Below are 26024 nucleotides of genomic sequence, written 5' to 3' on the forward strand. Positions count from 1 at the left end.
CAGTCCAAGTTTGGTGGAGGTAAGTCCTTGCTTCCCCACGCTAGACTGCATTGCTGGGTACCGCGTGATTTGCAGCTGCTCCGGCTCCTGTGCACTCTTCCAGGATTTCCTTCGTGCACAGCCAAGCCTGGGTCCCCGACACTCCTTCCTGCAGTGCACAACCTTCTGAGTTGTCCTGTGGCGTCGTGGGAATCCCTTATGTGACTTCAGGTCGACTCCGGTTCACTTTTCTTCTAAGTGCCTGTTCAAGTACTTCTGCGGGTGCTGCCTGCTTCTGTGAGGGCTCCCTACGTTGCTGGGCGCTCCCTCTGTCTCATCCTCCAAGTGGCGACATCCTGGTCCCTCCTGGGCCACAGCAGCACCCAAAAACCTCTACCGCGACCCTTGCAGCTAGCAAGGCTTGTTTGCGGTCTTTCTGCGTGGGAACACCTCTGCAAGCTTCATCGCGACGTGGGACATCCATCCTCCAAAGGAGAAGTTCCTAGTCCTCTTCTTTCTTGCAGAACTCCAAGCTTCTTCCAACAGGTGGCAGCTTCCTTGCACCCTCAGCTGGCATTTCCTGGGCTCCTGCCCACTCTCGACACTGTCGCGACTATTGGACCTGGTCCCCTTGTTTTACAGGTACTCAGGTCCGGAAATCCACTGTTGTTGCATTGCTGGTGTTCTTTCTGCAGAAACCCCCTATCACGACTTCTGTGCTCTCTTGGGGTAGAAGGTGCACTTTACACCTACCTTTCAGGGTCTTGGGGTGGGCTATTTTTCTAACCCTCACTGTTTTCTTACAGTCCCAGCTACCCTCTACAAGCTCACATAGGTTTGGGGTCCATTCGTGGTTCGCATTCCACTTTTGGAGTATATGGTTTGTGTTGCCCCTATACCTATGTGCTCCTATTGCAATCTACTGTAACTTTACATTGCTTGCATTACTTTTCTTGCTAGTATCTGCATAATTTTGGTTTGTGTACTTATATCTTGTGTATATACCTTATCCTCATACTGAGGGTACTCACTGAGATACTTTTGGCTTATTGTCATAAAAATAAAGTACCTTTATTTTTAGTACTTCTGTGTTTTCTTATGATATTGTGCATATGACACCAGTGGTATAGTAGGAGCTTTACATGTCTCCTAGTTCAGCCTAAGCTGCTTTGCCATAGCTACCTTCTATCAGTCTAAGCTGCTAGAAACACCTCTTCTACACTAATAAGGGAAAACTGGACCTGGCACAAGGTGTAAGTACCTCTGGTACCCACTACAAGCCAGGCCAGCCTCCTACAGCATATCGGAATCATACTCCAATACTGTTGCCATACTGGATGTATTATTCCATGCAATCTGGGGGCTCCTTAGAGGACCCCCAGCACTGCTCCTACCAGTCTTCTGGGGTTTTCCAGGTAGCCCGCGCTGCTGCCACCCCCCAGACAGGTTTCTGACTCCTGCTGCTTAACTAGCTCAGGTAGAGGAAGGCAGAATGGAGGATTTCCTGTGGGAGAAGAAGGTAGCACCCTCTCCCTTGGAAATAGGTGTTACATTGCTTGGCAATGCCACCAAGCCACCGGTCTGCTTTGAAGGGTACATTTGGTGCCCTCCTTGCATAAACCGGTTTGCCTCAGTCCAGGGACCCCCGATCCCTGCTCTGGTGGGAAACTGGACAAAGGAAAGTGCAGTGAACATTCCCCTGTCCATCACCAATCTAGGGTTGGTGCCCAGAGCTACTCCAAGGGGCCACTTGATTCTGCCATCTTGAATCCAAGGTGGACAGAGGCCCCTTGGAGCATCTTGAGTGGCCAGGTCAGGTAGGTGACGCCACAGCCCCCTCCTGATTGCTGACCACCCTCCTAGGTGACCAATCCCCATTCCTGGGCTATTTAGGTTCTCCCCCGTGGGTGGGTCCTCAGATTCGACGTGCAAGATTCCAGCAGGATTCCTCTGCATCATTTAAATCATCTTCTGGCCACTGGGACTGCAACTCGACCCTCCAGGAACCGACAATCTGCAACTACAGCAATGACTCTACTTTGCAACATTGTTTCCCTGGCTCGTTTCAGCAACTGCAACATTTTCCCAGCTGTGCATCCTCTGAGGATGGCGAGTCTTCAGCCTGTACAAGAAGTAAGACAAAATCTCCCTTAAAGTGAAGGAGTCACTCCCCTGCATCTACAGCACCAACTGCAACAACGGGCTGCATGGGTCTTCATTTCTCCGGAGTAGCTATAGTCTTTCATGTGTTTTTCCATTCTTAGACAGGCTGTCCACCAAGGGCATGGCATTTTGTCGCTGGTTACATTGTCCAATTTGTGGTCTCATTAGGTTTTGGCGATGGGGCCTCAAGTTACACTTTTGTTAGACTGTAGATGTAACGTTATCTGGTGCTTGTGATTGCAAGTTTATGTGTGTCAGATGTATTAATGTATTTGTTTTGGTGACCGAATAGCATTGTTATTGCTGGGTTGTGACCTTTTTGGTTGATGAAGTGTGTGCTGTTTGGATATTATAGCCTGTCATAAAGCACAGTCATATTTACTAATCACCCGTACCCTTACCCATTCATTTGTTTTATCTTGACGTCATGACAATATAGTGGCCCTTTCCTTTGTTGAAGTATCTGCTATGAAATATTTTGCTGCATGGTCCTATCTGATAGAGACTTCTAGCTGCAGCTTCCTTACCTTAGAATTCCCTGGCGTCAGCTTCGAATCCGGAGTTTTTTGTGAGCAGTACCCTGCGCGCGCGCCGTCGGACGGTGTCGTTCGGATCCGCGTGCGTCGACCAGCTCCGCGTGCGTCGTCAGCTTCGTTGGAGTCGTCTATGACGTCACGGTTGTCTATATAGATGCCGTCTCGGCGCTCGTACGTCAGTTCTTTTCCTTCCGCGCCGGTTAAGCGCAGTTTTGGAAAGAGCTACCCTGCTTCGACGGTTTGTCAACGCTTTTTTGACTGTTTGGAGTCATGTCTTCGAGAAAGACAGGATTCAAGCCGTGTGGTGCGTGTCATCGCACCATGTCGGTGACGGGTTCCCCCCCCCCCCAAGTTTGTCTTTGGTGCTTGGACAAGGACCACGATTCCACCTCGTGCTCCGATTGTCGGGCCATGGCGCCGAAGGCCTTGAGGGAGAGATCCCTTAAGCTTCTTGCTGCCGACATTCGTCTTCGGTCGGCGCGACTCCGTGGAGGTCACGGTCCCGCAGTAGGAGGAGGTCGCGGCACCGCTCCCAGAGCCCCAAGTCCTCTTCCTCGCACTCGAGGTCATCGGAAGGTAAGAGGCACAAGAAGAAAAAGAAGTCCAAGTGGACTTTGTCTTCGCCACGCCCGTCGACCGACGAGGCGCCTAGGGAACGTCGATGTTCCGAGCGCGGTTCTGCAGAGCCGTCGCCAGGGTCGATTCCGCGTCTTCCCCCCTTTCCGGGGACCGGATCGACCCCGCTCAAATTAAAGAATTTTACGAGGCCATGCGTCTCGTTTTTGAGCGGGCTGAACCCTCGGGTGGGTCTTCGGGCCCCGCGGGGTCAGCAGAGGCCCCTTCGGATTCGACACCGGCGGCTTCGGCCTCTGCGCCGTTGGGGACCTCAGGATCCGATAACGGATCTGGACCGGCGCCGGTTTCACACAGTCGACCTCCTCCGGCGCCGGGTCCGACGTCGACGATTCCGCCACCGGCGGCAGCCCCATCCTTATTCCAGATGATCCGGAGCGACATCGTACGACATCGACTCCGACTTCGACTGAGCCGATTCGGCCCAGATCATTGTCTGAGCATTATTTGGAACAGCCAGACGCAGGAGAGGAATGGGAGGGGTCTGAGGACCCTTTAGAATCAGGATTGCAACAGGACTGGTATGTGGATCTAGGGGAGGCCAGTGGACTGGACACATCTCCAGATACTGGTATGCTCTCTCCTCCTAATGTGGCTACAGAGGAGGGGGCTTCTTTCGCTATGGTGGTGCGTAGGGCAGCTGAGGTCTTGGACCTAGATCTGCCTACGGTGCCAGTCAGGAAAAATATCCTGACAGAAGTGCCTCAGCCGGGGGTGTCAACATCGGAACCGTTGTTGCCCTTCAATGAGGCTCTTACAGACGTCCTTCTGGGTACGTGGTCCAAACCCAGCACAGGGGCTCCTGTGAATAGGACGGTCGGCCGCCGCCATAGACCCGCTCCCAGCTACCCTAGTTTCCTAACACAACACCCCACTCCTGAGAGCTTGGTTGTCCAAGCCTCTACTTCACGTGTTGCCTTCCCTTCCGCTCCCCCGGATAGGGAATCCAAGAGGCTGGATCAGCTTGGGAAGAAGATGTTTTCTTCCTCCAGCCTGGCATTGAGGTCTGTAAACACCTCTTGCCTATTGGGCCGTTATTCCCATACTTTATGGGTTACGGTGGCGCAAGTGGTGCCCCAGGTCCCGGAGGGCATGCGGGACACTCTCACCCAGGCTGTAAAGGATGGGAGAGATGCAGCCAAGTTTACAATCCGGTGTGGTTTGGATACGACCGACTCGCTGGGCAGAGCGATTTCATCGTCAGTGGCCCTTCGTCGCCACGCCTGGCTACGTTCCACTGGTTTTTCAGGGGATGTCCAATCCAGCTTGATGGACATGCCCTTTGATGGCTCTCGCCTTTTTGGCGAAAAGGCAGACTCCGCGCTTGAGAGGTTCAAGGATTCTCGAGCCACGGCCAGATCCTTGGGCATTTCAACGCCGGCACAACAGCAGTCTGTTTTTCGCCCCTTCCGAGGATTCGGGAGGCGTCTGGTGCCACGCCAGCCACAATTTAGCCACCATCCTCAGGCTTCACAGCATCCCGGAAGGGGACATGGTCATGGTACCATCAGACCCAGAGAGTCTGGCCAGAGGTCGACCGCCACACAGCCCCCCTCCACTGCGCCCAAGCCCTCCTAGTGTGGTTCTGCGGGATCACGTCTGTCCAGTTGGAGGGAGGATTTGTTTTCATCTCCCTCACTGGCTTTCCATCACCACGGACAGGTGGGTCCTGCAGATCATATGGAAGGGCTACTCCCTTCCCTTCCAGTCTTTCCCTCCTTCTATCCCTCCGACAAGGGAATGGCTGATGGAGGACCATTTAGCTTTGCTCCGCGAGGAAGTTTCGGCTCTTTTGGCCAAGGGAGCCAAAGAAAGAGTCCAGATATCAGAAGTAGACAGTGGTTGTTATTCCCGCTACTTTCTGATTCCCAAAAAGAAAATTTTTGGGACTTAAGGGATGTCAATCTCTTCCTCAAGAAGGAGAAATTCAAGATGCTCACTCTTGCTCAGGTTTTGTCTGACCTAGACCAAGGAGACTGGATGGTAGCGTTGGATTTGCAGGATGCGTATTTCCATATTCCTATCCTGCCAAGCCACAGATGTTACCTGCGGTTCAAGGTGGGCCACGAGCACTTTCAGTTTACCGTGCTTCCTTTCGGTCTCACCAGTGCCCCTCGGGTGTTCACAAACGTGATGGCGGTGGTGGCAGCTCATTTGCGCAGGTCAGGGATTTCAGTCTTCCCCTACCTGGACGATTGGCTGTTGAAGGCTCCTACGCCCCAGGCTCTCGTCACCCACCTCCAGACGACGGCGGACCTCCTGCATTCGCTGGGGTTCACTATAAATGTGCCAAAGTCACACCGGACTCCCTCTCAGAAGCTCTCTTTCATCGGAGCTGTTCTGGACACAGTGCAGTATCGGGCTTATCCTCCCGATCAGCGGGTTCAGGATATTCAGGTTATGATTCCGATGTTTCGGCCTCTATCCTGGATCTCGGTGAGACAGACTCTGAGGCTGCTGGGACTCATGGCTTCCTGCATCCTGTTGGTCAAGCATGCCAGATGGCGCATGAGGGCTCTGCAGTGGGACCTGAAGTTCCAATGGGCACAGCATCAGGGAAATCTTACCGACGTAGTTCAGATCTCGGAGAGGACTGCAGAAGATCTGCAGTGGTGGCTCGTGAACTGCGAGTCGGTCAAGGGCAGACCCCTCTCCCTTCCCCAACCAGATCTAACGGTAGTGACAGATGCGTCACGTCTGGGATGGGGCGGCCATCTGGGGGAGGTGGAGATCAGAGGTCACTGGTCTCTGGCGGAATCCGGGCTCCACATCAACTTGTTGGAGCTTCGGGCGATCCGGCTAGCATTAAAAGCATTTCTTCCTGTTGTGAAAGGGAAGGTGGTGCAGGTGTTCACGGACAACACTACCGCAATGTGGTACTGCAACAAGCAGGGCGGTGTGGGGTCGTGGACCCTTTGTCAAGAGGCTTTACGCCTCTGGACATGGCTGGAACAGCAGGGCATGACCCTGGTGGTTCAACACCTGGCAGGTTCTCTGAACGCCAGAGCAGACAAACTCAGCCGAAAATGCTTAGAGGATCATGAATGGTGTCTCCATCTGGAGGTGCCGCAAGGACTCTTTCAGCAGTGGGGAGAGCCTTGGTTAGATCTGTTCGCCTCCGCATAGAACGCGCAAGGTCAGCAGTTTTGCACGTTGGAGTTTCCAAGGGGGCTATCGCTAGGCAACGCTTTTCGTCGCGAGTGGAGTTCAGGCCTCCTGTACACCTTTCCGCCTATACCACTTCTGCCCAGAGTTCTCAAGAAAATCAAGAATGACCGGGCTCAAGTAATCCTTGTGGCTCCGGATTGGGCACGGAGAGTTTGGTATCCAGAGCGTCTCAAAATGAGCATCGGTCCTCCAATCAGGCTGCCTCTTCGGGAGGATCTTCTGTCGCAGCAGCAGGGGAAGGTTCTCCACCCGAACCTGTCAACTCTGCGCCTTCATGCGTGGAGATTGAGCGGCGACAGTTGATGGTTTATGACCTCCCTCCCGAGGTCTGCGATGTCATTCTGGCAGCCAGGCGTCCCTCTACTAAGTCGATCTACGCCTGCCGTTGGAAACGTTTTGTTTCTTATTGTTCAGAGAGGTCTATTGATCCTCTTTCTTCTTCTCTGTCTAACATCCTTTTGTTTATTTTGTCTCTCGCCCAGCAGGGTTCCTCCTTGGGGACTCTCAAGGGCTATCTTGCAGCCTTATCAGCTTTTCTTCAGTTGCCTGATCAACCATCTCTGTTTAAATCACCTATAGTACAGAGGTTTTTGAAAGGGCTTGTACATCTGTTCCCGCCTGTGCCTTTCGTTATGCCCCAGTGGGATCTTAATCTGGTTCTTACCTTCCTTATGTGTGCTCCTTTCGAGCCCTTGCATAACTGTCCTCTCCGGCTGCTCACTATTAAGACAGCCTTTTTGGTGGCAATTACATCTTCCAGGAGAGTAAGTGAGCTGCAGGCTTTATCTTCTAAACCTCCTTATCTCATGATATATCCTGACAAGGTGGTGTTAAGAAATAGTGCCTCTTTCCTCCCCAAGGTGGTGACCCCTTTCCATCTGGGTCAAAATATCACCCTGCCCACCTTCTTTGCACCACCGCATCCCTCTAAGGAAGAGGAGCGTCTCCATCGACTGGACCCAAAAAGAGCGTTATCGTTCTACCTTGACCGCACTAAAGAGTTCCGGGTGGACGACCAACTCTTTGTGGGTTACGTTGGTGCAAAGAAGGGTCGGGCAGTACAGAAGCGATCCATTTCGTGCTGGGTCGTTCTCTGTATAAAAATATGCTACGCTTTGGCGAAGAAGCAGCCTCCTGAGGGCTTGAGAGCTCATTCCACTAGGGGGAAAGCTGCTACCACTGCGTTAGCACGTGGTGTACCGGTGGTGGACATATGTCAGGCCGCAACGTGGGCTTCTTTACACACGTTTGCGAAGCACTACTGCCTGGACAGCCAGGTGAGGAGAGAGGGGCATTTTGCCCGTTCTGTCTTGCAGGACTTCCTTGTATAAAAAAAAAAAAAAATTCTCCTTCAGACCCACCACCATGGGTTATAGCTTGGGTATCTATTCTAAGGTAAGGAAGCTTCAGCTAGAAGTCTCTATCAGATGAACAAGTTACTTACCTTCGGTAACGAGGTATCTGGTAGAGACCCTATCTAGCTGCAGATTCCTTACACCCGCCCAAGCCTCCCCGCTCTGGGGAAATTTTTTTTCTTGTACATATGTGTGTGTATATATATATATATATATAAATATATATATATATATGTTCGATGGCATGTGTAGCTGCAGATACACATGCTGTGCACAGTCCGCCATCTGGTGTTGGGCTCGGAGTGTTACAAGTTGTTTTTCTTCGAAGAAGTCTTTTCGAGTCACTAGACCGAGGGACTCCTCCCATTTCGAGTCCATTGCGCATGGGCGTCGACTCCATCTTAGATTGTTTTTTTTCCGCCATCGGGTTCAGACGTGTTCCTTTTCGCTCCGTGTTTTGGGTCGGAAAGTTAGTTAGAATCTCGGAAAAAAACGTCGGTATTGTTTGCGTTCGGTATCGGGTTAGTTAGAACAAATCGACACCGAATTCTGAAGATCTCCGGTGGCCCTTTGGGGTTTTTTCGATCCCCCGTCGGGGCCTGGTCGGCCCGGCCACGTGCGACTTCAAGGCTCATGGAACGGACCCCATTCCGCTTCTGCCCAAAATGCCATCACAAGTATCCGTATACGGATCACCATCTGGTCTGTAACTTGTGCTTGTCCCCCGAGCACAAGGAGGATACTTGTGAAGCCTGTCGAGCGTTTCGGTCGAGGAAGACGCTGAGAGACCGAAGAGCCAGGAGACTGCAAATGGCATCCACGCCGACAGGTCAAGAACGCTTCGAGGAGGAAGAAGAAGCTTTCTCTATCCGCGAGTCGGATTCTGAAGAACTCGACGCCGAAGAAACACACCAAACCGTGAGTAATACGTCGAAAATCAAGACTCACGAGAAGTCTACAAAAGCCCAGGGGACGCCACCGCCAACAGGCCATGGCTTAACCCGAAAACTAGGTGACCCATCCAAGGCACCGAAAAAGGGCATGCTAGTGTCGAAGTCATCCAACTCCGGTCGAGATACCGCCACACAGCAACCTCGGAGCCGAGACAGCGGCTCCGAGAAACTTCGGCACAGAGACAGCGGCACCGAAGAATTTCGGCACCGAGACACCACGCCGAAAATAAAGAAGGTTTCTTCGGAGCCTAAAAAGACTTCTGAAAAGGTTTCGGTTCCGAAACAGCCAACCTCGGAGCCGAAAACTAGTTCCTATACAGAGGAACAAGGATTAACCTCCCAATTACACAGATTTGGAGAGGAGCTTCAAGCTGTAGAGCCTGACTACACGCAAAGAAGGCTTCATATTCATGAGGACACAGGGAAGATAACCACTCTTCCCCCAATCAAAATCAAAAGGGAACTTGCCTTTCAACAAAAGGACAAGCAACCACAAACAAAGGTGGCAAGGAAAACAACCCCACCACCGTCTCCACCACCATCAATACATGCATCACCAGCAACAACTCCACCACTGATGCACTCACCAGCTCATACCACAATGAGTCAGGATGATCCCGATGCATGGGACCTCTACGATGCTCCAGTGTCTGACAATAGCCCAGACTCTTATCATACAAAACCGTCACCACCTGAGGACAGTACATCCTATACACAGGTGGTCGCAAGGGCAGCCGAGTTTCACAATGTCTCCTTACATTCGGAACCAATTGAGGATGACTTTCTCTTTAACACCCTATCCTCCACCCATAGCCAGTATCAATGCCTTCCCATGCTCCCAGGAATGCTAAGACATTCAAAACAAATTTTTCAGGATCCAGTTAAAGGCAGAGCCGTAACTCCAAGGGTGGAGAAAAAATATAAGCCACCGCCCACAGATCCAATATATATCACAACACAACTAACACCGGACTCAGTAGTTGTGGGGGCAGCTCGTAAGAGAGCCAACTCTCATACCTCAGGCGACGCACCACCTCCGGACAAGGAGAGCCGCAAATTTGATGCTGCGGGAAAAAGGGTTGCAGCACAAGCAGCAAATCAGTGGCGGATTGCCAATTCACAAGCACTTTTGGCAAGATACGACAGTGCTCACTGGGATGAAATGCAACATTTCATCGAACACTTACCCAAGGAGTTCCAAAAAAGAGCGCAACAGGTGGTGGAAGAGGGACAAAGTATCTCAAATAATCAGATACGGTCTTCCATGGATGCAGCAGATACAGCTGCAAGGACAATAAACACTGCAGTCACAATACGAAGGCACGCATGGCTGCGCACTTCTGGGTTCAAACCGGAAATCCAGCAGGCTGTGCTCAATATGCCGTTTAATGAACAGCAATTGTTTGGGCCGGAGGTAGACACTGCCATCGAAAAACTCAAAAAGGACACCGATACAGCCAAAGCCATGGGCGCACTCTACTCCCCGCAGAGCAGAGGCACATTTCGGAAAACACCTTTTAGGGGAGGGTTTCGAGGTCAACCCACAGAAACCACAACCTCACAAACAAGGCCTACCTACCAGGGTCAATATCAAAGGGGAGGTTTTCGGGGGCAATTTAGAGGGGGCCAATTCCCAAAAAATAGAGGAAAATTCCAAGGCCCCAAAACCCCTCAAAATAAGCAGTGACTCACAAGTCACACACCCCCATCACATAACACTTGTGGGGGGAAGACTAAGCCAATTTTACAAACTTTGGGAGGAAATAACAACAGACACTTGTGTCTTAGCAATTATCCAGCATGGTTATTGCATAGAATTTCGCCAATTCCCTCTAAACGTCCCACCGAAAACACACAATATGTCAAAACAACATATAGATCTTCTAGGACTAGAAGTTCAAGCATTGCTACAAAAGGACGCAATAGAATTAGTTCCAATTCAACAGAAAAACACAGGAGTTTACTCACTGTACTTTCTAATACCCAAAAAGGACAAAACTCTGAGACCAATACTAGATCTCAGAACACCAAATACCTACATCAAATCAGACCACTTTCACATGGTCATGTTACAAGACGTAATCCCACTGCTCAAACAGCAAGACTACATGACAACATTAGATCTAAAAGATGCGTATTTCCATATACCAATACATCCTTCACACAGGAAATACCTAAGGTTCGTATTCCAAGGAATACATTACCAATTCAAAGTGTTGCCATTCGGAATAACAACTGCGCCAAGAGTTTTTACAAAATGCCTGGCAGTAGTAGCTGCACATATCAGAAGGCAGCAAATACATGTGTTCCCGTACTTAGACGACTGGTTAATCAAAACCAACACGCTAAGACAATGTTCACAGCACACAAACTATGTCATACAGACCCTTCACAGGCTAGGTTTCTCGATCAACTACGCAAAGTCACACCTTTTGCTGTGTCAAACACAGCAATACTTAGGAGCGACAATCAACACAGCAAAAGGGATTGCCACTCCAAGTCCACAAAGGGTTCAAACATTTCACAAGGTAATACAGGCCATGTATCCAACACAAAAGATACAAGTCAAAATGGTAATGAAACTCCTAGGCATGATGTCTTCATGCATAGCCATTGTCCCAAACGCAAGATTGCACATGCGGCCCTTACAACAGTGCCTAGCATCACAATGGTCACAAGCACAGGGTCAACTTCTAGATCTGGTGTTGATAGACCGCCAAACATACATCTCGCTTCTATGGTGGAACAGTAAAAATTTAAACCGAGGGCGGCCTTTCCAAGACCCAGTGCCACAATACGTCATAACGACGGATGCTTCCATGACAGGGTGGGGAGCACACCTCAATCAACACAGCATCCAAGGACAATGGGACATACATCAGAGGCAGTTTAACATAAATCACTTAGAACTGTTAGCAGTATTTCTAGCGCTGAAAGCATTTCAACCCATAATAACCCAAAAATATATTCTTGTCAAAACAGACAACATGACAACAATGTATTATCTAAACAAACAAGGAGGGACACACTCGACACAGTTGTGCCTCCTAACACAAAAAATATGGCATTGGGCGATTCACAACCACATTCACCTAATAGCACAATTTATTCCAGGGATTCAGAACCAGTTGGCAGACAATCTTTCTTGAGATCACCAACAAACCCACGAATGGGAAATTCACCCCCAAATACTAAACAATTACTTACAAATTTGGGGAACACCTCAAATAGATCTATTTGCAACAAAAGAAAACTCAAAATGCCAAAACTTCGCATCCAGGTACCCACAAGATCAATCCCAAGGCAATGCTCTATGGATGAACTGGTCAGGGATATTTGCGTACGCTTTTCCACCTCTGCCTCTCCTTCCATATCTAGTAAACAGGTTGAGTCAAAACAAACTCAAACTCATACTAATAGCACCAACATGGGCAAGGCAACCTTGGTACACAACACTACTAGACCTTTCAGTAGTACCTCATGTCAAACTACCCAACAGACCAGATCTGTTAACACAACACAAACAACAGATCAGACATCCAAATCCAGCATCGTTGAATCTAGCAATTTGGCTCCTGAAATCCTAGAATTCGGGCACTTAGACCTCACACAGGAATGTATGGAGGTCATAAAACAAGCTAGAAAACCTACCACTAGACACTGCTATGCAAATAAGTGGAAAAGATTTGTTTATTACTGCCATAATAATCAAATTCAACCTTTACACGCATCTGCAAAAGAAATAGTAGGATACTTACTACATTAGCAAAAATCTAACCTAGCTTTCTCTTCCATTAAAATACATCTTACGGCAATTTCTGCTTACTTACAAATTACGCACTCAATTTCATTGTTTAGGATACCAGTCATAAAGGCGTTTATGGAAGGCCTAAAGAGAATTATACCACCAAGAACACCACCAGTTCCTTCATGGAACCTCAACATTGTCCTAACACGACTCATGGGACCACCTTTTGAGCCCATGCACTCTTGTGAAATGCAATACTTAACGTGGAAAGTTGCATTTTTATTTGCCATCACATCTCTAAGAAGAGTGAGTGAGATTCAAGCATTTACCATTCAAGAACCATTTATTCAAATACACAAAAATAGAGTTGTTCTACGGACCAATCCTAAATTTTTACCAAAAGTAATTTCACCGTTCCACCTAAATCAAACGGTAGAATTACCAGTGTTCTTCCCACAACCAGATTCTGTAGCCGAAAGAGCACTACATACATTAGACATCAAAAGAGCACTAATGTACTACATTGACAGAACAAAACTAATTCGAAAGACAAAACAATTATTTGTCGCCTTTCAAAAACCTCATACAGGAAATCCAATTTCAAAACAAGGCATTGCTAGATGGATAGTTAGGTGCATTCAAACCTGCTATCTTAAAGCTAAAAGAGAACTGCCTATTACACCAAAGGCACACTCAACCAGAAAGAAAGGTGCTACCATGGCCTTTCTAGGAAATATTCCAATGAACGAAATATGTAAGGCAGCAACATGGTCTACGCCTCATACATTTACCAAGCACTACTGTGTAGATGTGCTAACTGCACAACAAGCAACAGTAGGTCAAGCTGTATTAAGAACATTATTTCAAACTACTTCAACTCCTACAGGCTGAACCACCGCTTTTGGGGAGATAACTGCTTACTAGTCTATGCACAGCATGTGTATCTGCAGCTACACATGCCATCGAACGGAAAATGTCACTTACCCAGTGTACATCTGTTCGTGGCATTAGTCGCTGCAGATTCACATGCGCCCACCCGCCTCCCCGGGAGCCTGTAGCCGTTTAGAAGTAGATCTTAAACATTTGTACATTTGTAAATATATTACTTAAAACTTTATTATGTACATACGCATTCACTCCATTGCATGGGCACTATTACTAGCATACACAACTCCTACCTCACCCTCTGCGGGCAAAACAATCTAAGATGGAGTCGACGCCCATGCGCAATGGACTCGAAATGGGAGGAGTCCCTCGGTCTCGTGACTCGAAAAGACTTCTTCGAAGAAAAACAACTTGTAACACTCCGAGCCCAACACCAGATGGCGGACTGTGCACAGCATGTGAATCTGCAGTGACTAATGCCACGAACAGATGTACACTGGGTAAGTGACATTTTCCATATATATGTTTCATTTTGGCAACTTTTTGCCTTTCTTACAGGCATGATAGTGTTTTTCTCCAAACAGTCAAAGAGGTTAAAAGTGTATGGTTGGTTCTTCCATGACTCTGTGCTTCTGGCGCGGGAAGTTGTGGAAAAGAACTGACGTACGCGCGCCGAGACGGCGTCTATATAGACAACCGTGATGTCATAGTCGACTCCAACGACGCTGACGACGCACGAGGAGCTGGTCGACGCACGCAGATCCGAACGACGCCGTCCGACGGCGCGCGCGCAGGGTACTGCTCACTAAAAACTCCGGATTCGAAGCTGACGCCAGGGAATTCTAAGGTAAGGAATCTGCAGCTAGATAGAGTCTCTACCAGATAGATACCTCGTTACCGAAGGTAAGTAACTTGTTCTTTATGTTCACCTCTAACAACGGAAAAGTCACTGTGGGACTCTTTTTGAAAATGCTCTTCTTTGAGGGAACAGCATACAGTTGCTAATTCAAAGAAATCATACTTGCAGCTTCCATATTCCTGTCGCCCAAGAGGTTGCATCCATCTGGTATTTTCTTTCCGGGATAGTTGAGTGCAGCACGCACAGTCATCCACCTATTCCCAAACCCTCTCCCTAACAAAACCCAGGCTTTGTTTTTGTAATACTTGTGTTTCTAATGAACACAGAGAGGTCTTTTTTCTCCGCTTCATCCCTCATATGCATGCTTCCTTCGATATTACCTTTTCTCTTTTCCTTGCAGGGTTTTCTCCTGTTATTCTCTTTTCATAAGGCCTTTGTTTATCTCGGTATTGTTTGATTGTATATATTTTTTATTAATGTCCTTTACACAGAGGCCTATGGAATAAGCCTTGACATTTGTACCAGTGTCCAGCTATTTTTGGATCCTCAGCGATTTGCCTTCCCAAGCCCTCCGTGTCCATAAGTGCTGGACTATTCGGTGGCACATAATGTCCTGATACTCTGTGTCTGTAGGTCTTGCTGTCTCCGTTGTTTGTTATATATAAGATCCTAAGGCAGTGCTGTTCATTTATCTCTCACTTCAAACTGTCTGTTTTAAATAAGCGACAAGATACATAGCTTCCACTTGGTCAAGGGGACTTCTCCAGACATGGCTCTCAAGCACAGTTTTCCATTAGGTTATCAAGTGAAAATATGACTTGGCCATAAATGTAGACACATTAAACGTATATAGCTACATATAGGTTTGCTATGAAGCTCTGCCACGAGCACTAGAATAACAATGGCAGAAATGTGGACCTGAAAGTGTAGGGATAGTCCCAGTGTAACCTGCAGACACATTGGGACTCCACACTGAGGTAATCAGGAAAGTACCCTCAAATCTAATGAGCTTTGTTCTGTGAGGAGTTGAAGCGGGCTGCTGTGTCAGCCATGTTAGGCACAACTATTAGTGGTTGCTACTAGAGTTTCCCATCAAGCCATCCCAGTCTCTAGTCCTGAGCAAAAGACATCTTACAGCTTGTCGACTTACCTAGGGTTAGGGACCTGTTAAAACCGTGTTCGCTTTGGTTTAGGTAAATGTTGCCTCAGCTCATAGGAAGGCCTCAGCTCATAGGAAGGCAGGGGGAAAGATGTTTCACAGTGATGTAGTGCTAGGGTTTTCTGAAATCTAAAACTAGTTCATGGTTTATTACAGAAATGCCTCGTCAATAAAATCAAATGCAGACTGAACTGTGTATACATTTGTGGTTGTCGTGTGTTTTGAAGTAATGATGTTTCATAACTATTTTTCTATTTTTAGGCCATTTCCTGGAATGATTCTCAACAACCGTAAGTTCAAATAGAAGAAATTGTTTTTAAGAAGAGTTATGGTATTTGTGTTTATATTTGTATAGCAATGTCTCTTCAAACACCAGTCATGGTATATCCCTCAATCCCCGGAGGGGCCAGGTAGAGTTAACTACTGAATTGAGTGTTTCCATTTGACAAAGGTTTTCAATAAACATGAATGATCTTATCGTTTCACTCTTCCCACTTTTCAACCACTAAGAACTCCTTTGACTCATCCCTTCTTGACACCGACATATATAACTGGTATTAGCTGTGTCAAATGCTGTCACCAAATTCTGTACAAACCAACGGAGAGTGTAAAAAGTTTGGATAGAGAAACTCATCAGGCAGGGGGTGAAAAGTTATGGGCACAAGGATAGATGGCAATGAGGTAGCAGCAAACAAGAGCATCAAATGTGACCGGGGTTCGACAGGGCAGAGACTGGACAAAAGAGCAGGTGGGATCATGCAAGGAGGGAAGTGGGTGGTGTCCTACGAGGGCGGATGAGCATGATCAACACGAGCAGCCTTGACAAATGATTAAGAAGGCGAAGAGGTGCAGGTCGCTAGGGGAAATGAGCAGAAGAGCAGGGTCACGGAGTGGTTCAGAACAATGCTAAGGCCAGGTCTCACCTTTGAAAAGTGGTCCCTCTGAAGGCGTGGGTGGAGTGCGCCTAAAACCTTGAAAGAAACCTCAAAACTTATTTGACACTCAATCCCAGTTAATGAGCCAACTCCACTGCTCGAGTTAAGGAGAGGGAGGAAGTAATTGGATAGCCAAGACTGAAGATTTAGGATTACAGTGGCCATGGAATTTTACATTATAAATAGTTACATTTTTGAATCCTTGCAAATTTGATCAATGATATTAAAACTCAGTTGTAGTATCAACAATATTTTGAATGACTTTACTGTATGTGGCAGTGGTAAATTTTTTCTAAACCTACTTGTAACACGTGATTCAGAGATTATTCGGGCTATCATATATATGATCAAGATTATTCCTTCTTTGTATCATAATTGTGTAGGATTCAGCATTTCTTTTAAACTAACTTTTTGTCTTACTAATAGGAAATAAACAGACCATGAAACTATGTTTGAATTATGGAAAAACAAACACATAGTGATGCATGAACTAATGAATGCCAGTTTTCATCGACCTCATGGCTAGTCGATACTTTTATACATTTATGCTGCTATAGCTTTGAACACAACTTGCATAGTTGATATTATGTGAATATTGGACATTTTACCAGCTGCTTGTTGTGTCAGGATGCATTGTTAGGTGAAGAATACGTTTTTTTCATTTTAAATGTGCCATTCTGTTGACATTGTTTTTCTTTTACATAGTTCCAAGTGAATTAGAGCCAAGTGAATCCGATGTATCTGAAGCAATGGACATTGAATCACTACCAAATGAAGGTGAGTGAAGACATTGTTTTAGCTTCAAATGTTTCTTTTGTTAAAGAAGCTCTTGTTCATCTGAGCTATCCTCGATATGATGCAGTTTTGATCCTTCCCTCTAGTTCAACGGGTCCAGGACATTGGGACTATGACCCTGATGTTTCAGCCTTGGCCATAGGTCTCAGTGATGAGAGTGGCTCTGAGACTTTTGGCCTCCTGCATTTGGCTAGTCGATTCCACCAGGTCTCTGCATTGAGAACTGCGGTCTCAGTGGGCTCAACAGCAAACTGAAACTTGTCGGAGTTCATCCAGGTTTTGTAGGATACCGCAAAAGACCTGCAGTATTGGCTGCTCTAATTCAAATTGGACTGGGAAAGACTCCTTCTGCACCCCACCCGAAGTTGCTGGTAGTGACAGATGCATCACTGCTGTGTTGAGGAGGTCACTGCAGTTCCGAGGATTCTGGTCTGCGGCAGAGACTCAGCTCCACTTCAGTCTGTTGGAGTCGCGGCCATTAACATGACACTGAAGGCCTTCATGCTGACCATCAAAAAAAATGGTTAATTCAGGTTCTCATGAAAAACACCACTGCCATGTGGTACTGTAACATGTAGGGCGGGTGGGGTCCTGGGTCCTGTGCCAGGAGACTTTGCCAATCTGGAAGAGGTTGACTGGCCAAGGCATTTCTCTGTTTGTGAACCATCTGCCAGGTGATCTGTAAACTCCAGGGGGGACAAACTCAGTCACTGACTCCTAGCAGATTACAAGCAGCTGTTACAACCAGAGGTGGTGCAGAATGCTTTCTACCAAAGGAGAGAACCCTGTTGTTTTCTTTTCAGCACTGCAGAGAGCATGTAATGTCAGTGTTTTTGCTTGCTTCAGTTCCCAAGAAGGCTCTCTCTCTCAAACGCATTTGTCTAACGTTGGGACTCCTATATACATTTCTGCCTCTACTCCTCTTGGCTCGAATTCTAAGGAAGATCAAGACTTACCCACCCCAAGCCACTTTGGTGGATCCAGATTGGGCACAGAGGTTTGGGGTGTCCAGAACTCCTTGGCATAAGCATCTGTCCACTGATCAGGCTACTGCTTCGGGACTACCTGCTGTCGCAGCAATAGGGCATTCTTTCCAACTCAAACTGGTGGATCCTGACTGGGCACAGAGGTTTGTGGTATCCAGAACTCCTTGGCTTGAGCTTCTGTCCACTTTTCAGGCTCTTGCTTTGGTAGGATCTGCTGTTGCAGCAATAGGGCAGGGTCCTGCTCCTGGGCCTCTGCAATCTGCACCTCGTGCATGTAGATTGAGTGGTGACAGCAAGTGTCCTTCAGTCTTCTGCTAGAGGTCGTTAAAGTATTTTTGCCTGCCAGATGCCCATCTCCGAAATCTGTGTATGCCCGGGGCATGGAACAAGTTTGTGTCTTGGTGCTGCACCCGTCAAATTAACAGACGCTAAGCTATCTGAAGTGTTGTTTGTTTTGTCGCTGGGCACAATTAAAGGGTGGTTGCTGGCCTTTTTACTTTTTCAGCCTTCTTTGTTTAATCAGCTGTTGTGATGAGATTTCTTAAGGGTTTACAAGGTATGTTTCTGCTGTGATTTCACAGTGGGACTTTTGGTTCTCATCTTTCTACTGTGTGCCCCATTGTTCACTACGTCCCTTGACCCTGAAAATGGTGTTTGTGGTCACAATCACGTCAGCTCTTCAAATGAAGGAGCTGTAGGCTCTCTTGGTTGAGCTTCCTCTCGTGACATTCTTTCCAGGCAAGCTGGTGTTAAAATCTCAAGCTGCTCTTCTTTCAAAGGTAATAACAGTTTTCCATGTTGGGTAGGCAATCACCTTTCCGTTTTTCTTTGCCCTTCCTCACCCCTCGAAATAGGAGTATACTCCACAGTTTGAACCCCAGGAGAGCTCTCAGTTTCTACATTGATCGCACCAAGGATAATCAGATGGACGATCAACTCTTTGTGGGCTGTTTGTGAGCAAAGAATGGCAAGGAAGTGCAGAAAGGAACCATTTCTATGTGGATAGTCCTCTGCATAAAAATCGACTATGGGCATCCAAGAAGCAGTCACCCAAAGAACTGAGGGCTCCTTCCACTCATGCCAAGGTTGATGCTACAGCACTAGCACATGGAGTGCATGTCCTGGATATTTGTAAATTTGCTACCTGGCCATCAGTGCACAAGCTTAGAGCGCTATTGTCTTGACATTCAGGTCCATTGATCAGCATGTTGTCTGTTCATTCTTGCAGGACATTTTGCTTTTCAGCCCTTCCACTGCTGCATTAAGTCAAGTGGACCTGGGATAAGTAGATGAATTCACCAAACTTGCAGCTCCCTTACATTCCTATTAAGAAAAATTGTCCAAATGTATACATCTATATGATAGGCTTCTAGCCGCAGATTCCTTACCTTAGAATTATCCCCAGGCGTCAGACTGGATCCAGAATTGTTTTCATGAGCAGTACCCCTGTGTGCCAGTAGGTTGCATTGATCGGCTCTGCGTGGCGTAATCTGTGCCCGAAGTGACGTAGGTACCACCTCAGCGAGCTGACATCAATTCTGTTCTTTCCCTGCCTATCAGCACAGATCCAGAGAAGAGCTACCCCATAGTCATTTTTTGACTAACCTTTTTAACACTTTGTTCAAAGTTTTGCGAAATTTGGCAGAGATGTCATCACAGAAGGCCAGCTTGAAACCCTGTGCCGCCTGTCACTGATCGATGTCAGTGATGGACCCGCATCTTGTATGCCTCTGGTGCCTCGAGCGCAACCATGACCGGAAGACCTGCACCATGAGCCTTGAGCGTGAAGGCTTTGAGGAAGCAATCCGTTAAGCTCCTGACAGCTCGCCATGCAGCACTGGGATAATCGAGGTCCCAGTTGAGAGGAAGGTACCGGGAGCAGTTTCAGAGTCCAAGATCCTCGTTTCACTCAGTCGTTGGATCATTCGAGTATGTCGCACCACCACAAGAATTCGTCAAAGAGATCTTCGCCTCCCCCTTGTCCATCGGCCAACGAGACAAGAGGCTTTGGCTTTCTACCTGGGCCTTCACCACTCCTCCCCAAGTTTCTGGGAGCCAGAGTGACCTCCGCCTAGTTAAGAGTCCTATGAAGCCATGCACTTCATATTTGGGTGGTTCGTTTCCTCCGGCGCAAAGTGCTTCATCCAAGTGTCCCCCTCAGAACTATTTTGCCCTTTTAATGAAGCTCTTACTGGCGTCCTTCTTGGGACCTGGTCCAAGCCCCCAGCACAGAGGCTCCTATGAACAGGACAATTACCCACTGCCTCCGCCCCACTTCGGGAGATCCAAACTTGCTCTCACAACATTCCACCCCAGAGAGCTGGGTATTCCAAGCCTCTATCTCCCTTGTAAAACCTGGTGCATTCTCTACCGCTCTTCCGGATAGAGAATCCAGGAAGCTTGATGCCATAGGAAAGAAGATGTTTTCTCCCATCAGCCTGACACTGCACTTCATGAACACTGCATGTTTTTTTGGCTGCTATTCCCACGCTCTCTGGGATATGTTGCACTGATACTTCCAGAGGTCATGAAGGAGACCAGGGATGTACTTTCTTAGGCTGTTTCTGACGGGAGGGACGCAGCTATGTTAACAATTCGATGTGGACTGGATGCCGCCGTCCCACAAGGCAGAGCAGTTTAATTGACGGTGGTATTACAGTGCCACGCCTGTTTGAGGACGACAAGCTTTTCTGGGGGTGTCCAAACATCACTTACAGACATGTCGTTTGATAGTTCCCATCTTGTCGGAGACAAGGCTGATTCAGCGCTGGAGCGCTTAAAGGACAGCAGGGCGACTGCCAGGTGACCCCTTCCCAACCCCAATCTGCCTTTCACTCTTTTCATTGCTATGGAAGGGGCTTCCAACCACATCTGTCGCCTCAGCCACCGCAGGCTGCGCAGGCTTCCTAGACTCTGCATGGCCAAGGATGCTGTGCGCACAGACCCATGGGTCAGGCAGCCAGCAGTCAGGCCAGTCTACCCCTTCCACCCCCCCCCCCCCCCAGCAGCCCCAGCCTCCAAACACTCCTAATCTGTCCTCACACCTTCATGAGCATCCAGTGTGTCAAAGGATTTGCCATTCCCTGCCCCAATGGTGATCTATAACATCAGACTGGTGGGTTTTTAAGATCCTCAGAAGAAGCTACTAACTCCTCTTCGTGACTACCCCTACTCCTTTGCCACCAACTTGCAACAGGTTGATGGAGGATCACCTATCCTTTCTCCGCGAGGAAGTGATGACTCTCTTGGCCAAGGAAGCCATAGAGAAGGTGCAAAGGCCAGAAGTAGATTGTGGTTGCTATTCCGGCTACTTTCTGGTGCCCAAAAAGGATGGAGGTCATCGTCCTATCCTAGCCATATGCCCTCTCAATTTTTTTTCCTCAAAGAGAAATTCAAAATGCTCACACTAGCTCAGGTCCTGTCTGCCCTCGACCCAGGAGACTGGATGATAGCATTGGACTTACGGGATGCATACCTTCATATCCCCGTCCTGCCTTCCCACAAGCGTTACTTTCAGTCCACAATTAGCCACAATTACTTTGTTTGCCATACTCCCCTTTGGCTTCACCAGTGCCCCTCAGGTGTTCACCAAGTTGATGGCGGTGGTTGCAGCTCATCTACAGAGATCAGGGGTGCCAGTCTTCCCCTATCTCGGCGACTGGCTGTTGATGGCGAGCTTGCCCCAGGCTGCCAACTCCCACTTCAAGACTATTGCGAAGCTCCTGCACTCGCTGCGGTTACCTATCAGCATGCTGAAGTCACACCGGACTCCCTCTCAGACGCTTCCTTTCATTGGAGCTGTTCTGGACATGGTGCAGTTTCGGTCTTCTCCTCGCGAACGTTGGGTCCTGGATATTTATGCTATAATAAAGATGTTTCAACTTCTATCCTGGATTTCAGTGAGGCCGACTCTGTGGCTGCTGGGACTCATGGCCTCTTGCATCCTGCTGGTAACACCAGCCTACAGGCATATGCGGGCTCTGGAGAGGGACCTGAAGTTCCAGTGGGCGCAGTAATAGGGCAATTTCTCCAACATGGTCCAGATTGCGAAAAGAACTGCAAAAGATCTGCAGTGGTGGTTAACGAACGGAGATTGGGTGGGCGGCAGATCCCTCTCCCTTCCCCAACCAGGCATCTGGTCTCCGGTGCAGGCTGGGCTCCACATCAACCTTCTGGAGCTCAGGGCAATCAGGCTTGTATTGAAAGCATTCCTTCCGTCTCTCCAAGGGAAAGTGGTGCAAGTGTTCATAGACAACACCACCGACATATGGTACTGCAACAAGCGGGGCGGGCTGGGGTTGTGGACCCTTTGTCAAGAGGCCCTGCGTCTCTGGACATGGCTGGAGCATCACTGCATATCCCTGGTGGTTCACCATCTGGCAGGTTCTCTGAATGCCATAGCAGACAAACTCAGCTACGTACACGAATGGCGTCTTCAACCGGCGTGACGCAAGTTCTCCTTCAGCAGTGGGGAGAGCCTCGGTTAGACCTGTTCACCTCCATAGAGAACACACAGTATTCGCTGTTCTACACATTGACGTTTCCAAGGCGGTACTCGCTCAGCAACGCTTTTCATCTTGAGTGGAACTCTGACACTAAGAGTATGGTATCCTGAGCTTCTGAGCATGGCCATTGATCCTCCACTCAGACTGCCTCTTCAGGAGGATCTTCTGTCTCAGCAGCAGGCAAACCTGTCCAGTCTCAGTCTTCTTGCGTGGAGATTGAGCAGCGGCAGACGACAGCTGTCATCCTTCCACCAGAAGTCTGTGATGTTATATTGCCAGCCAGGCGTCCCTCCACCAAAACGGTATAAGCCAGTCATTGCATACATTTGTGGCATGGTGTACCAACAAAACCATTGTTCCCATTTCTGCATCTCTGTCGAAGGTCCTCTTGTTTATTCTCTCTCTTGCCCAGCAGGGCTCTGCTTTGGGCACTCTGAAAAGTTATCTGTCTGCAATCTGCTTTCCTCAGACTTCCTGATCAACCCTCCTTGTTTAAATCTCCCATTGTTGCGTGATTCCTCAAAGGTCTTACCCACATGTTCCCGCCTACCCGGTTCATAATGCCGCAGTGGGATTTGAACCTGGTACTTACTTTCCTCATGTGTGATCCTTTTGAGCCTCTTTGTAATTGTCCTCTTTGGCTCCTCACCTTAAAAACAACCTTCCTTGTGGCCATCACCTCTGCATGGAGAGCAAGTGAGGTACAAGCTCTTTCTTCAAAGCCACCCTTCATCTCTGTCCATCCTGACAAAGTGGTACTTCGTACTAGGGCCTCTTTCCTCCCTAAAGTCGTCATGACCTTTCATGTAGGCCAATCCATCACCTTGCCTACTTTTTATCTGCCCCACATCCTTCTCGTGAGGAGGAGAGACTTCACTGTCTGGATCCAAAAAAGAGCATTGGCGTTCTACCTCAATCGTACCAATGACTTTGGGTGGATGATCAACTCTTTGTGGGTTATGTGGGTGCGAAGAAAGGACAGGAGGTGCAGATGAGTACCATCTCAAGATGGCTTGTTCTCTGCATCAAACTGCTACACTTTGGCCAAGAAGCAACCCCCTGAAGATTTGCATGCTTACTCCACCAGAGCAACAGCTGCAACCACTGCATAAGCACGCGGACCTCCAGTCCTGGACATCTGCTAAGCAGCAATTTGGGCATCTCTGCACATGTTCACCAAACACTACTGCCTGGATGGTCAGGTCCACAGGGATGGCTATTTTGACCGTTCGGTACTGCAGGACTTCCTAGTAGGATCTTAGTTCACAGACCCACTGCCAGGGATGGTATTGCTTGGGTATCTATTACTGTATAAGGTAAGGAATCTGCAACTAGAAGTCTCTATCAGATGGACAAGTTACTTTACCTTTGGTAACAAATTATCTGATAGAGACGTATTCTAGTTGCAGATTCCTTATCGAACCACCCATCTTCCGCACTCTGTAAACTGATTCCAGGGACTCCCTTTCAGGGCCCTAGTTATGACTTACCAATTTCAGTTTTCTACATGGCTCCATGCTTCTGGGGTGTAAAGTCCTGAAAAGAAACTGATGTCATCACAGCGACCACAACGGACATGGAGTCGACCAATGCTACCTGGGGGCGCACAAGAGTACTGCTCGAAGAAAAAATCTCCGGATCCAGTCGTACGCCGGGGGTAAATTCTAAGGTAAGGAATCTGCAACTATAGAAATATCTCTACCAGATAATTTGTTACCGAAGGTAAGTAACTTGTTCTTTAGTGCGTAACCCCATTCAGTAGATATTCTCAAACAGTATAATAGCTGCTGGAACAGGTGGACTGTCAATTAAATTTGCAGGCCTTATGAATTTTGATTAGTATAAAATTTTCAGTTTATGATTAATTATTTCTAGCTATGTACATGCTCAGGAATTTGCACCAAGTTCCATGTTGGTTTTTTTCTCTCTATGATTTTAGGATATATCTTTGTAAGCTCCTATTATACAGCATAATTTGACACTTTTCAAAATGACTCGCATGTTGATCTTTGTATTGATGATTTTAATTAATCAAAACAATAAACCTATGTTTAATTGCATTTGCTAAGCTTTATTTCCTAAATGCAAGGCAGTGGCTTTGTTTCCAAGTCGCCTGGTACTGTTCGTCCAAGGGTACTGTTGAACTTTCATCTTAAGTGTGAAGACCCCTCGTTCATATTGGTAACTATTGATGGAGATTAAGATAAGTCATCTGCAGAGGGAACACTATCCTTTAAAAAAGAAGACGTTACGTACCTATGGACGTCATTTAGGTGTCGCAGCTGCGACACCTGGCTTGTCCCTTGCGACCACTGGCCCTGTCCTTTTGACCCCTGGCATCAGAGGTGACAAAGACAGTGCCTGAAACACAGTGCCAGCACGTCGTTATGGACATTGGTTGTGGCTACTCACTCTTTGTTTTCTCTCATTTTTTTTATTACGCTGATAGTGAAAATGTTTAATTATTCACTATTCGTGTAGTAAGAAAATAGAGTACAATTAGCTGGATTAGACACTCCTCCACAGCTGAGGTAAACAAAAATGCTTTTAAAAGTATGTGTGCGTGCGTGCTCGAGTGTGTGTGTGTGTTTAGATGAGCGAGTTTGTGTGTAAGTGTGAATGTGTGTATGTGTAAGCTTGTGTGTGTGAGTGGAATTGAAGGTCAAAATGGGCGTGTGACGTCACCCACTACCACTGGCATCTTGGTGCATTGACCTTCATGCACGTACCTCAAGCACATTGGTGCTGTTGGATAATTTGTTCACTCTGTAGGTTATTTTTTTCCCGCCACCTCCCCTTCTCAGTCATCTTTCCTTACTGGAGCTTGTAAACAACTTGCAACTGAGCGGGTCCAGCTTTCTGCTGTGGCATCCAACGTGCTTAAAGGGGCCTAGACTCATGGCAACGCCACACTTTACTATATCTACTAAGCAAATTAATTCTGTATGGGTTCGTGTTATGTAAATTTAAGCTATGTGGAAATTCCGAACACCTGTTCTGGGCCTACTTTGGACACTCCTTTGCCAGGTTGTAATCACACTAGGCCCGTGTAGTGCAACATAGTACAAAACCCCGGACATAGAGGCCCTCTGGTGCCACGACAGACTCAGATAGATGGCGCATGTCTAACCTGGTGCTTAGCTGCTCCAAGGCAGCAACGGCTGCTTAGCAACAAAAGATGTATCCATTGGTATGTCTCTTTTTCTTTCTTCGGTTTACGTGACTAACTTTATTCTCTTTTAAGATGCGGCCATAAAAAATGCGATGGAAACATCTTCCCTCGAAGGTAAGCGTTGATGATGTTTCAGATGAAACGATCTTATACTAAAGGTATTGCACGTGCTTCCGCTGTTCAGGTATAGACA

At 47.7% G+C, this 26024-nt stretch overlaps 1 protein-coding gene across 2 annotated transcripts in view; it reads left to right on the plus strand.

Annotated features, from left to right (window-relative positions):
• The window catches only part of GTF2I (general transcription factor IIi), a 1115084-nt gene that overhangs the window by 1056131 nt on the left and 32929 nt on the right, over nucleotides 1-26024 (plus strand). For both annotated transcript variants that reach the window (XM_069226909.1, XM_069226910.1), the window contains 3 exons: nucleotides 15700-15728; nucleotides 17079-17150; nucleotides 25904-25945. In XM_069226909.1, coding sequence (XP_069083010.1) covers nucleotides 15700-15728; nucleotides 17079-17150; nucleotides 25904-25945 — 143 coding nt within the window. The remainder of the gene's footprint in view (nucleotides 1-15699; nucleotides 15729-17078; nucleotides 17151-25903; nucleotides 25946-26024) is intronic.

This window comes from Pleurodeles waltl, chromosome 3_2 (genome assembly GCF_031143425.1).
Source record: "Pleurodeles waltl isolate 20211129_DDA chromosome 3_2, aPleWal1.hap1.20221129, whole genome shotgun sequence".
In the NCBI taxonomy this organism is placed as follows: domain Eukaryota; kingdom Metazoa; phylum Chordata; class Amphibia; order Caudata; family Salamandridae; genus Pleurodeles; species Pleurodeles waltl.